At 41.0% G+C, this 14,522-nt stretch overlaps 1 protein-coding gene across 1 annotated transcript in view; it reads left to right on the top strand.

Annotated features, from left to right (window-relative positions):
* Window positions 1–14,522, top strand: part of ALG14 (ALG14 UDP-N-acetylglucosaminyltransferase subunit) — an 88,462-nt gene that overhangs the window by 24,776 nt on the left and 49,164 nt on the right. Inside the window, exon 3 of the mRNA XM_032867184.1 lies at window positions 8,658–8,789. Coding sequence (XP_032723075.1) covers window positions 8,658–8,789 — 132 coding nt within the window. The remainder of the gene's footprint in view (window positions 1–8,657; window positions 8,790–14,522) is intronic.

The raw sequence follows: 14,522 nt of genomic DNA, 5'->3' as shown, positions 1-14,522 counted from the left end.
AAGTACGCACTTATATTATATTATATTATATTATATTATGGGCCCTAACGTAACCATTTTTTTGTGGTTCTCATAAATTCGGGATGTGGCCTGTTCCCCTCTGCCCTTCCTTTTGCCCAGATGGAGGTTCTTTGGTCCCTTTTAGCCATTAGGCTCCAGGAAATAATTGTGGAGCTGGTAGTTAGACCCATGCCAGGCACAACATCATTCCAAGCCATACAAGTAGTGAGGCTGACAATTACACTTGCGGTTTCAGGACTGACCAAAGAGCTGAGCATAGGAAGGAAGAGAAATTGATGAGTGCAGAGGGATGTTCACCTGTCCTTCAAGAACACGATAGATGCTCAGTTCATGGCAGCTGATGAGGAAGTGCCACGAAGTGACCTATGGGTGAAGAAGCTATAGGTTCCACACTGGGGCCTGCTGGTAACCAGCTCTGCCCCCTTGGGCGAGTTAGCCTCTCTGGACCTCATTCTTTCACTGTAAAGCAGAGACCTGGCTGAGATCAGGGGGTTCTCAAAAGGCTGCTGTGATCACCACAACTGGCTCTTGGGTCTGACTTATCGAAGACAAATGATTGCTCTCCTCTAGGAGAACAATCTCCAGATTGGCTCTTGCGACCCATTGGAGCCTACCTAAAATCTTTATTTCTGAATGCTGCCTTTTCCTAGAATTGTAGGCTGTCTTGCTCTGTCTACCCACCAGCTGCCAGGTCAACCTGTTGCCCCAGTGTTAGGAACAAGCCCCTGTCTGCACCCATTTCAACCTAAAAATTGCTTATAACATCTAACATTGATATATTTTATACATAGTGTTCTACTAACTGATAAAATTATGCTCAAAACCAGACCATTATCAGTAATGATGTGCTCTCGGTCTATTTCCCATATCCCATTCACCTCACTTAAAAACCTAAGAAGTTCCCCAAACTCTCTCCAGCCTCTTTCAGTCTCTCCTTCCCACCGTTTGCCCCTCTCCATTCCTTCCTCTTAGTGTTGCAAGTGTCTTTGAGGCCTTGAATATCATTCTGATATATATCAGGAATCTGCTAAATGATTTCCCTTGTCTAGGTGAGCCCCACCCCTTCTGTTCACCTTCTTTGTTACTGCCACAGTGGTAGCTCCTGACTGCAGATCTGGTCACATCAATCCCCCTTTTCATCATCCTTCAGTGGCTCCTCATTGCTTTTAGCTTTGAGTACATACTCCTTGGCATGTCTTTGAAGGCCCCACTTCTCCAACTCCATTTTCCACTGCTCTCTGCTGTGCTCTTGGTATACCAGAACATAATTTCCCAGATATCCCCTGCTATTTCATGTGTCACTCTGAACATGTCTGGAAGACCCTTTTCGCCCTCTCTGCATGCTTGGTAAATTTCATATCCTTCTAAGTCGGATCAAGTATCTTTTCCATAAAGCTTGACTTAGTTTATCAAAGTATAGTCCACCATTTCTTACTTGGTGCTAACCTTATATTTAATAACTATGTCTCTTGTTGTATTAATCTCTCTGATTGCAGTGACTAGTTTTTCTGTGTCTTTCTGCCACACTGTAATGAATTCCTTATGAATGTCTTACCCACCCTTGTGTTTCTAGCCCAGTTCCTGTCACCTGGTAGGTACACTAGAGTATTTAATGAATGAATGAATCTGTGCTTACAGTCGAAAATACAGCTCTGAAATTCAGTATTTGTCTATGTTACTGATATATTTTCTTTTTTAAAAAGGGACAATGGTCTTAAGTTCATATCATTTTTGTTTTCATTTGTTTTCTCTAAGTAGGCTCCATGCCTAGCATGGAGCCCAATATGGGGCTTGAATTCGTGACCCTGAGATAAAGACCTGAGCTGGGATCAAGAGTCAGATGCTTAACTGACTCAGCCACCGAGGCACTGCAAATTCCGACTGTTTTAAAGCTAAAAGGAAGAGTGTTTCAGCTGTAAGTGGAAAACTAAACCCCAAAATGACTTGAACAATTAAAAGGGAATTTGTTGACTTACAAAATGGGAAAAATTCAGTCTTACTTCTGGGTGAGACTTGGTCCAACTGCCCAGGGATTTCACTAGGAATAGTGTCTCTTTGCTCTGTCTCCTTCAGGGTCAGCTCCATTGGCCTCCCTCCCCATGGTGCTACCTCCATCAGCTCCATGCTCTCCCCTCAGGGTGGCAAAAACCAGTAGTCCCTCCTGGCTTCCTATCTTTGTGCTAGCCTGTGTGTAGAGAAGAAGGTCTCTTACATATCTCTCTAACATATATTTTTTAATATATGTTATACTTCACATTATTGAACATGTAGGAGACCAAGAAAGTGAAGCTTTTTTTCCCAGAAGCCACAGCAGAGGTCTCCAGTCTCATGGTCTTCAGTTGGCTTATAGTCCCATCTTTTAGCCAGTTGCTGTGGCCAGAGATGAGGGTTATTCCCATGTTGCTTAAGCCATCTCAGGCCTGCTCTTGGTACTAGAGGTTTGGGGGTGAATGAGACAGGAGCTGAAATCCCACCCAAACTGTCTGCCTGAGAAGGTGAAAGGGGTGAGTTACCCAAAAGAAAGTTGGTTATTGTTGGCAGAAGGAGGGGACAATACAAGCCTGGGAAGAGGACAACTCTTATTCATTATAAAGGACACTAGGAATTTGAGGGGCTGGACTCCCATAATTATTTTAAGAACAAATGACTTTTTTTTATTTCCTTGAAGCCCAGACCTCCAAGTAGGGAAAGGCTTCCCAAGGTAAAGTGAGGAGGGGCTAAAAGCCATGGACAAGCCTAGAGCAGCAGCCTGGCTTGTTGTTGACAAGTCAGACTTCAGAGCCAGTTGTAGAGTCATGGTGGCTGGTTGAGGATCCATGATCTTTCTAGGCCTCCTTGTGAGAGACTGAGGTCCAGAGAACTTGACTCATCCAAAGGGACAGAGCTGGTTCTCGGCAAGACCCAGTCTGGAACGCATGGCCCCTTCACTCCTTCATGGCCCTTCTTCGTCAGCTACCATGAAGTAAGCAACTACCACGTACTTAAAGGACATGCACATAAAAACATTTTTGTGCATGCAGTCAATTATGGTCATTTTGATTTCAGAATATGGGACCATCCAACATATTTTTTTAATATATGCTATACTTCACATTATTGAAAAAATAGTTATGAAAGAAAGCTGAAACCATTTTTGGTTGAATGAAATCTTACCATTTTAGTTTTGTCTTGTTTCCAAGGTTCTGCAATAGTGTGGCATTCATTAAATAATAAACATATTGTACATTTCAGTGTGTGGTAACACCAAAAAATGACTTCATAGACCACTTAATCTGCTGTGTTGTGGTTTATGATGCCATCTGGATTCTTGGTGGAATTATTTCCATCTAAATCACTATAAACTTCTATTTAGGTTGTCACAGATCTAATGCCAGATATGTTTGTGGTTTTTAGCAATGATGTAATTCTGGAAGATACTTTGAAAGTTACAAGTTGTCATATACTATTAGCATTTAACTCAGTGTTTCACATAATTTCAGACAAACTAGAAGCCTGAAAAATAATCCATTTCTCTATTTTTTTTTTCATAAGCATTCTCCCTTTCTTGTCTGTCTTCCACTATACATTTCATTATGCATCAGTCAAGCATGTGTAGGAAACACTGGGAGGCTCCATGGGTATACACAGTACTGTAGAGCACATGGCCTCTGCCCCTTCGTAATGAGGACACTTAGATGGATGGAAAGAGTGTCTCATTAGTATATGTTTTTTTCTAAGATATGGTGGGGAGAGAATAAGGGAAAGAGAAAATGTCACTTTTTTGTCTTTTGGTGCCAGTGGTGTGCTAGAGACTGGATCATGTTGCAGGATCTGCACGAACTGCAGGGTATACACAGAAACTGCACAGAAAGAAGGGATTCTACTAAAACAGAGTTTCTAGGAGCATGTCACCCAGCTGGCTACCAGGCAGGAGCGATGGCAAAAAAACAGAACTTGGTAAGGTTCAACAGAAAACTCTGAAGATATCTAAGGTCCTGTATTTTTTTCTGGGTTTTGTTGTTATTGTTGTTTTGTTTTGTTTTGTTTTGTTTTAATCCAAAAAGCCTGGAGGCAGGAGAGAGAGACATTGGCACCAGTGGCAGGTGGGATTGGTGTGCCAAACCTACAGTGCGGAAGAGGTTACAATGGAGAAAGTGATGGGAGGAGGCAGTGAGCTCTGTTCCTGCAGAGCCAGGGAAAGAGACAAGCTCTGCAGGTGAGGGGCTGTGGGTATATATGAGGGAGGTGAGTTGAAGAGCGGAGAGGGGAAAGCAAATGGATCAAGATGGGTATTTGGCTATATATAAAAGCAACAGAAGGCAGGGAGCCCAGCTCCATAGAAAGCTAGTGCAAGCTCATTACGTACTGGGGAAGGCAAGCTCCTCAGAAGTGGGGTACAGAGATAGAAGAAGGGCCTTTAGGAGGGTGAGTCAGCAACGCGTCTCAGGACACATGAAAGACCTGTTCTACCACTCGCTGGCTCTGTCACATCGGGGAAATTCAGATTTCTCATCTGTGAAGTGGGGAGGTTGGATTAGTTGGTCTCTTGAAGTCCTGAGATGTACTGAGGTAAAGACTCAGCATCTTCTCCAGCACAGACCACAGTCTGAACGTCTAGAAATTACAGTGACAGTCATTGATCTGTTCAGCAAGTACTGATTAAGCACCTGTGTTGTGTGAAACACTGTTGTGCACACTGGGATTTCAGCCGTGAACAAGATGAAATCCTTTCTCTCATGGAGCTTGTTTCTGAACAGAGAGGCAGACAACAGTCGAACACACAAATGAACAAGTTAATTGGGAGTATGAGTAATTGCTGTGAAGATGGTAAAATAAGACAGTGTGGCAGAGGGTGACTGCGTATTGGAGGAGGGGCCAGTGGGGAGCCTGTCTCCTCTCTGAGGAGGTAATGTTCCAGCAAGACCTGAGTTGAGCCAATCTGGGGAGCACAGCAGACCACTCAGAATGAGCCGAAAAGACCCACAGGAAGGAGTGAGCTTGATGCATTCACACAGCAGAAAGAAGGCTGGTATGACGGGTGGGTGAACAAGGAATGATTAAAAATTTGGATTTTATCACAAGCATTTAGGGAGTTTTAAGCAAGAGAATGAAAGGGAAAGTCTGCTCTACATTATAATTTCTGGCAGTTCTGTAGAGAATAAAGCATAGGGGATCCAGAGGTGAAGCAGAGATTAATTAGGAGGCTATTGTAGTTATCATGAGAGATAGCAATCATTGGACCAGGAGTAGCAGGGATGTAAGGAGTAAGTAGATAGATGAGGAATGTGTGTAGAGGTTTTGAAAGAAGGACACACAGGAGCAGGTCCCCCCACCCTCCATCCCTGCCAAGACCAACATAGATTTCACGATCTTCATATATAAGCCAGAACTCTATTTATGATAGATTCTACTGTTCATTTGTTGATTTCTGGTTTAGGAATGCAGAATACCATGTTTTGGTATCAAAAATGGTAGTTCACTTTTGCATTGTTACAGAAAAGCTTGGTGAATAGAGGAACACTAAGACAAGTATCCATTTCTTGGCTCCAGTGGAATGGATTCAGAACAAGTTTAACAGCCCAAAGTGTCTTTCAAAGAAATAGCTTTTCCTGGGTCTAGAATCCAGGAAAGACTGACCCTGCTTGGGTTGTATGTCACTCCTGAACAAAATATTGGGTCTTGGGGTGGGAAAGTGATGGCTGAAGCTTCCTTTATCTCCTGCATCCCATTAGTAGGACATGTAAGAGGGTCAGGGACATTTCCCTCAAGGCAAAAGTATAAGCTAGCAAAAATAATATGTCTATGAAGATGCCTTCATTTGGATTTCTCAGATGCCGCAACCCCTAGGAATGTCTGGCCAAAGGTCATAGCCAGGCCTAAATTTTAGCTTCCTGAAACTCTGTCCCATTCTTTTGTCTTCAGAGGAACTTTTGTTAAAACCGAAATACAAGCTGCCTATTGATAGTTTTTCCTTGTTGACTTCTTTATGTGTTTGTTTATTTAATATATAAAGTAATTTTTAAAACTCTCAAGATTTCACCATGACCTAGCCTTCAGTATTTTCTTTAGACAATGCAGGACATCACATACCCCAGCACCAGTTTCTGTGTATCAAGCATAGCTAACCTGAGAGCCCTGTTCTTATCAAGATGGCCCCAGATTCCCATTCACTTAACTACATGCCTGCCTAACAAGTCTAAACAGAAACTGTGGGCACAGAGATTTTCCAAGCAGTTCTGGATGCAGAATGGGATGCTCCACTTGCTCTCACCTAGCAGGCTCCCTTCACTTTTATGCTCAGAACTCAAAGCCTCAGGGACACTCCTCTCATAGATCTGTTTTCTGGGAAGAAGACTTAGAGGACTGAGAAATTTCTTGAGGCCCTTGTAAATGGTCAGTTCACAGAAAGAAGTCTAGGCTATCTACCTAGGACATATTGTTGGGATCGGGGGATGGGGCATTGGTCCTGTTTCTCCAGGCCCTTAGAACTTGGTTCCTCCTGGCTCCAGCTATTTATAAGCTCCCAATCCCCTGCTTTGCTTAGGTTTTTTCTCTCTAATCCCAGGAATTCTGTTCAGTTCAACCCATTTATTGAGTCGCCTCTACAAATAAGGCCCTAAATGTACAGTCTGAAATTCATCTTCTTTGTATCCTTTTATATTCTCCACCTAAATACATCTCAGATAGTTAACAAAAAGATTGGATTGGGTGCGTAGGTGGCTCAGTCGTTAAGTGTCTGCCTTTGGCTCAGGTCATGAACCTGGACTTCCGGGATCAAGTCCTGCATCGGGCTCCCTGCTTGGCGGGGAGTCTGCCTCTCCCTCTGACCATCACACCTCTTGTGCTCTCTCTCTCAAATAAATAAATCTTTTTTAAAAAAGATTGGGTTAATTTATATTAACGTGCAATAAACAATATATTGAATCACTCATTCAATAAACATTGATTGAGCATCAGCTTAAATCAGGTACTCTTAATAAGCACTGAGATCGGGGCACCTGGGTAGCTGAGGGTTAAGCCTCTGCCGTCAGCTCAGATCATGATCTCAGGATCCTGAGATCAAGCCCCATGTCAGGCTCTCTGCTTAGCAGGGAGTGTGCTTCCCCCCCTCTCTCTGCCTGCCTCTCTGCCTATTTATGATCTCTCTCTCTCTCTCAAATAAATGAATAAAATCTTTTAAAAAATAGTAATAACATAGGGAGGATTTGTATGGAATTTGGAGATGGAGGGCCTCTCCAGTATAGAGCTATAGGCTGGACAGCTACACCGTACTCCTGTCCCCTGCCGGTTGGGTTCATGGTTCTGATCCCTTGCCTAGTTCCTCACCACTGCCCTTTCCCAAGCTCGTCATCATCTGACTGTTTTCCCATTTATGTCACTGGTAGAAATTTCAGCTTGGCTTTCTTCCCAGCTACCACTTATAGTCTCATCCTTGATGGTGATGCGGATTCTCCCATCACGTTGCCCTGGGCTCTTCTGAATAAATTGCCTTCCCTGTGACTTGGAAGAACCTACTCATTGTCCTGCCCTGTGGGTTACTGTATAGTTTATCATTCCACTGGGACACTTCTGAGAACAGAAGGGGCACTAGGGGCACTGTTAATAATTATGCTGGGCCTACAGGTATAGACTGGGGCTGTCCTCTGCAAACTGGGTGATTTCACCATAGATACGCGGTCCTTGTCCCAGTTAGTTCCAGCACAGGTGAACCGAGACTGCCCACTGCTAGCATCTGACCAGGAGGCTGAGGTCGGGCTCTGGACATGTGCATCCAGAAGTCATAATAGGGGTCATCACTCTTTGGTCACTTACCTTATTTTTCACACTCGGGCCTATTTTTCTAGTTTCCATCTTAGTGATCCCTCAGGCTCCACCCCGGAACACCCCTCCACTAGTTTTTGTTCCTCTTCTGATAATGGACAGAGACTTCCTAAACCTCTTTTGTTAAGCTGCTACCTGAGATGAGATGTAGACGGTTCTGTGTCCAGGTCTGAGACTGCTGTCCTCAGGCCCAGACACCCTTGCAAAACCCCTACCAGGCCTGTGTGTTTGCCCCTCTGGAGCAAAGATGGAATCTGAGGAGCTGGGCTTCTAGAGTTAGAGTTGAACTGATTGCCCTTCCACCTCCTCAGGACACTAAAAATATCCAGAAATATGGTGCATTGCTTCTTTACAAAGTTATATGCTAACAGGTTAAAGAGATTCAAGGGACGTGATAAACACTCATGCTTTTTTGAAGAAAATTTTATAGATACTAAGATCAGTCCTCAAAATTGGGAAGTAACATCCAAAAAACTTCTATAATAAGATGTAGCTGGGTTATTTTTACCCTAATAACAACAGTGACATCGTATTGGATTCACATGTACTTTGCAGTACAGGTTCCATAGTCCTTTAGCAGAATTTCCAAAAAGTTCTGAAAGCTGGGGGTAGGAGTTCAAAGTTTGTGACAAGTTCGACAGCAAAACCTGAATTTGAATTGGCCTGAGTCTCTTATAGTCTTTATTTATTCTATTTAATGTGAATGTTCATGTTTTGCTACAGAAATATTACTATGTTTGGTTACTTCCCCAAACTTCAACAGTGGTAACTGTTAACTGTGTTTACCTTGGGTATCAGTGGCCCAGTTGATTTGGATTTTTACTATTTCCTTCTAGCTTTCCGAATACTACATTCACCGCATTCCCAGAAGCCGGGAGGTTCAGCAGTCCTGGCTCTCCACGGTGCTCACCACCCTGTACTCCATGTGGCTGTCCTTTCCCCTGACTCACAAAGTGAAGCCAGATTTGGTACGTATAACCATCACTAAGGGGAGGGCAAGTCACACTCCCGTACGTAGATCCTTTATTAGTAATAGACCATAGTGTTTTCTTCACCAGCTACAATTTCTCAGTGTGCCAGATTTCAGACTAGACCTTTTACTAACGTATGCTAAAATTTATCACACAATGCACTTTGCTGAAAGAGGTGAAATATTTGTCTTCTCTTTCTACCTGTAACTTGAACTCTAAATTTGCCCTCTTCTGCCCCTTCTCTTTGTGGTAAGCCCCAACATAACAGTATCTTTAACCAATTTGTCATCCCATTCACCTGTGGTTCCTGAGCCAACATCATGTGCTTATCAGCTAGAAGAGAGCCAATTGCTTACTCCTTTTCAGTACTTTTTGTTTCTGTCAAGACTCTCTTACCAGATATGGTATGTAGTGGGATGAATGTTTTACACACCCAAATTTTTATAGGAAAATAATACAGGAAATAGAAATATAAAAACTTAATGACTGTACTGTATTCAACCTTACTTTCCTTATCTACATTTTCTGTGGTCTTTAGGATGAAGTTCTGTTATTAAATTCCAAGTGCAATTTAGTAGACAATGGAGGGCAATAGATATGTTATCATGGTAGTGTACACAGTTCTTAAATACTACTTTCATTCCTATTTTAAGGCAGTATCCATTAATTTGCATAGCCTAGAAGGAAACTCTTTATTTGTTCTGCACATACACGAGTTCTGGCACAGTGGATGTTCTCATAAGTAGCTGAACAGAAGTGTATTTAGCTTGATTTTGAAAGATCTCTATGAGTTTGGGCATTGCCCTTCATAAGCTGGATTTACAGTTCAAGTCTCTTCTTTGGATGAGAATTTAACTGAATGTAGTATTCGAATGATACTGCGTGAGTAGGTTAGATTGTTTTTAAATGATTTAATTTACAAACAGTGAGATACGCAGCTCTTTTTTTCCTAAATTTTATTTAAGTAATCTATATACCCAGCGTGGGGCTGGAACCCATGGCCCTGAGATCAAGAGTCACATGCTTTCCCACCTGAGCCAGCCAGGTGCCCCAAGAGATGAGCAGATCTTAAGTGTATAGTTTGACCGTATCCCTATCAAGATACACAACAGCTCTGTCACTCCAGAAAGTTTTCTTCTGCTGCTTCTCACTCAACTTCTGGCCCTGAGCAGCCACTTTCTGATTTCTGTCACTGTAGATTAATTTTGCTTATATTTATCTTTAAAAATTTGACAAAGTGAATTTATTTCATAATCTCTCACCACATTTTTAGTATGTAGAATTTAGATATTTCCCTAAAAGATCATTATTGCCCAGAAAATTTTATTTATTTCTAAAATTCAAAAGACAGAACAGAAATCAGGAAAAATGTCTTGACATTTTCAGCAGGAAATTTGGATTTGTATTTACTACATCACTAGAGGCATGGCCACCATTACTGGCAACAGCTAGCGGGAGTGTGGTTTAGGACTCTAAAGGGTTAAGACTCAGAAGGAAGTAGTGACTGGTGGATGATGTCTGCCATGGGACAGAGGAGCTCCGCTGGCTACCTAGGCGAAGTATTTGATACCCTTGTAGCGGAAAGAGTAACTGGTGGGACATTATTAGGACACTTGGTCCCAGACCCACTTTGGCTTTTATATCATTTTCTCCAGTTCCCTTCTGGGCCTTATTCTTTACCTTAAAACGAAAGGATTGTACTAGATATCCTCTCAGTTTCCTTAGTCTAAAATTTTGTGAGTGCTATAAATTTGCTCGTAAAAAGTGGAAGAAAAAAAAACTATTATGTTTCTAAAGGAATAAGAGTGAAAGGGGCAGGAGGTGTGAAATTTTGAACTGAGTAAGTTAAAAAAAAAACTGTTTCAAAATTAATTTGCACTTAATGAAATCCCCTTTGCTTTACAGAGAAAAGGTAATTGTTAAGAGGCCTTTTTTACTCCAACATGTAGATCTCTCCTGTGGTCATCCTTGGATTTCTTATGACTTCTATCACAAAGCTCTATTTCTTCTTTACTTGTTTTAAAAAAAAAAAAAAGTGAAAGAAAAACCCACTCTTGAAAGGGATGGCAGCATCCTACCTTAAATCAGTAGAGTTATCTTAACAGCGAGGTGTCTGTGTCTTTCTGCTCTGCTATAAAGTGGGCGCACACCTGTGTCACCTGCACCACTCAGCTGTCTCTGTCCCTCACTGTGCCACTATAAAATATAAACACAGGTACTTTCTTTATTGTTCCAGAATGAGTGCTGAAGAATGGAACATTCTAATGTTTTTCAAATGAAAACCCCATCTAGTATATAATAGGTACTATTTATTGAGCACACACATGTGCCAGATGTGGTGCTGAGTGCTCACATCCCTGCCACCTGAGGTAGGTACTGCTATTGTTCCCATTTAGTGAATGAGGAAACTGAGGCGCTGAGGCAGGTGGTTACTTGCTCAGAGTTCACACAACCAAAAAATAACAGAGCTAGGACTAGAAGCCAGGCCTTACTGATTGCAAAGCCCAAGGCGTTAACCACTGAACTGTATGCCACCATTTCTGGCTCACCCCGTGGATGCTGTATTCATTCATTCCAATTAAGAATCAGTTGGTACATTATGTTTTAAAATAAATTACATGAACTATCACTCCCCCTAAATAGTAGTATAAAATGAAAATAAATGCCAACAACGCAAGTACCTGCTTTCATAGCAGATTTAACACTGATGTAATTGAGTGATAATAGCATATATTTCAAAATTAAATGTCATGTGTATATGTCACAATATTTTTAAAACAACATGGATAGTAAAAATAGGGGGAATAATACTGTTATAGGAAGTATAATTACAGAATTCTACAAATGAGATTGACTTGGAAAATAATAAGAAGTTTATATTTACCAGTTTCCTGTTACAGAAATATGTATAGATAAAACCATTGTGAGGATATGGACTGTTTCGTGTCTTAACTGACTTTTTGGATGAGAATAGTAATCCAAAACCTTAGGTCATTTTAAGGAAAAAGTGTACGAGTCCGTTTGTTGAGTGTATATTAAAATTCATGCTTGTTTCATTCAAGCCAACTATTAAATGAAAAGCTCATCTTAGAGAAAAATTTATAAACTCTGTTCTGGAGACCTCAGTCAAATCTCTATCAGTAAATTGGAAAGGATGGTTTCTTCTTTGACAACATCATCAAATACTTTTTAGGTGGATCTGATACTTCACACATCATATTTTGTAAGGAACAGGGTTTTGTCAGCCATTTGTGAATAGACGTTGTAAGTTCATAAGACTATTGTTGAGTTTGAAAAAGAACATGGAACCAAAAACAGATCAGTAGTTGCCAGCATCTGGGGATGGTGGAGGGACTGACTTCAAAAGGACGTGAAGGAGCTTTTGGGGGGTGAAAAACTGTCCTATATCTTGATTGTAGTGATGGTGGTTAGTTGATTGTATGTGTTTGTCAAAACTCAGACCTGTACACTAAGAAGGATAACTTCTACTGTATGAAAATCGCATTTCAATAAATTTTAATTTTAAAAAAGATGAAATGGATTAAAATATGTATTGTCGCCAAAAGCAGCACCTTTGGCTTCCAGTAGTCTTAAATGTGGCATTTCACGATCTCTGTGATCTTTTACTGAAAGTCATTGCTTACCGCTCTTGATACTAATCACCCCAGTGTTTATAAGGCCTAGAGAAGTGAAGCAAATACCTGAGTTGACAACATTTGTCTAAAATTTCTGACATAAAATGCAGCACCTTTGTATAAAAAATACGGGTCCAGGAGCATGAGTAGTAGCAAAAATGACATTTCATCAAATGAGCTGAGACCTCTGGTCATTCAGTCACTTATTATTCACTTATTATTGTCTGTTTTTTTTTCTGTTACCTTGGAATCAGCAAATAGAGTTAGTCAAATTTGGAATCCTGTATTATGTTTGATTTATAGACAAGTCCGTCCTCAAAGTGGTAGTTTTTAAAAGGATACAGCAAGTGCCTGCTGTGTGCTATTTTTCCACTTGGATATCTAACAGGCATCTGAAACTTTCTTGTCCAAAATAGTAGATATTTCCTAGTCTTTCCCCATTTTAGCAAATTTGCTCTAGTGAAATCCCTGGAAGACGTCTTTGATTCCTCTTTCCCACATCCTACTTCCTCTGTTCAATAGCACATCCTGCCAGCCATGTCTTTGCAATCTATCACCTGTGTTTATTTCTGTCCATCTTCACTGCCACCGTGCCGTCCAGCACCCCCATTGTATGATCTCTTGACCTGTCTGCCTGTGGAAGGAAGTTCGTGACCACCTGCAATTTCTTTATCTCTTAACAATCAATGTAAATTTTTTAATGTAATTTAGATTCTGTTACTTCACACTTAAAATCCTCCAGTGGCTTTCTATGCTGTTAGAATAGAGTCCAAACTTAGTGTAGCCTGCGTACTCCGGCCCTGACCTGCTTCTTTGACCTCTTCTCCTCTCTTCGCTTCGTTGACTCTATGCCAGCCACACCTGCTGCCTTTTAAAAAAAAAACAAAACAAAACAAAAAACCCAGCTGATTCATATCTCAGAGCCCTTGTACTTGCTGTTCTGTATTTGGGACTCTTTACTCCTGATATAAACATAACCAGATTCGAGCTCAAATATTACCTCCTTACAAAGGCTTGACTCCTAGCACTTCTCCAGCTAACATCCGCATCCCTCGATCACATCATCCTGCTTTATTTTCTTCGTAGTACTAATCCCGATCAAAGTTCTCTTTTTTTTGTATTTGTTGTCATTCCATAAGGAAGTGTGCCTGTCTTGTTTACTGTTAGGAAACAGTGCCTGGCCTCTCAGCACATCTCCTGTTCCAGTCACTGTGCTAGTTACTCAGGGCACAAACATAAGTGAGACGTGGGCCTTGCCCTCAGCTTACACTCTAGTGGAGGCAACAAATGGGAAAGTAATTGTAATTCAATATGCCAAGTTCCTTAATGATAGCAAGGGAAAATTGCCATAGAAGTATCAGAAGAGGATGTCAGTGGTTCGTTAATTCCCAAATATTTGTTGAGGATATACTCTGCCAGGATTTATACTGTGTGTGAGGCGTATAAAAGTAAGCACAGTAGACAGCAGTCTTGCCTATAGCTGGATTATGATAGTGTGATTAATCTTCTCTGGGGAGTGGAGTAAAGTTTCAGAATAGAGATGGCATTTAAGCAATGGTGGACAAAAGTTAGAGAACAGAAAAAGGTCATGTTAAGAAGAGTGAAAGATTAACAAGTCAGCTGAGTCAGAGAATCACATAATGTACATAAAGTTGAAATCTTTAGACTTATACCTTTATTAATTGGCATTTTACATCTAATATTTTATTGTTACTAGAAATTAGTACCTGGAACTTAAGAACTTAGTACAAGTAATCAGTAGTCATTTTTACAAAGCTAAATATCATAGGTACTGTTAAGATGGCATATTGGGCTTTTTTCTTTAGAATCCCCAAAAACAGACTTTTCTCATTGAAATCCCAATAGTTAAAGGAAATAACTACTTAACCATTCTATTGATTATAACATTGATTCATGAGAATGGATACACCTAAAAGTCATATTTTTAAAATCTTTTAGAAAAATAACTTTGATTGGGGGGCGCCTGGGTGGCTCAGTTAGTTAAGCGTTCTAGCTCTTGATCTCAGCTCAGGTCTTGATCTCAGGATTGTGAGTTCAAGCCCTACAATGAAAAAAAAATTATTGAGCTATTCCA

Source organism: Lontra canadensis, unplaced genomic scaffold (assembly GCF_010015895.1).
Source record: "Lontra canadensis isolate GAN:19392208 unplaced genomic scaffold, GSC_riverotter_1.0 scaffold33, whole genome shotgun sequence".
Lineage (NCBI taxonomy): Eukaryota > Metazoa > Chordata > Mammalia > Carnivora > Mustelidae > Lontra > Lontra canadensis.
The sequence above is the reverse complement of the archived record's forward strand: the minus strand, read 5'-3'. Positions and strand labels throughout refer to the sequence as shown.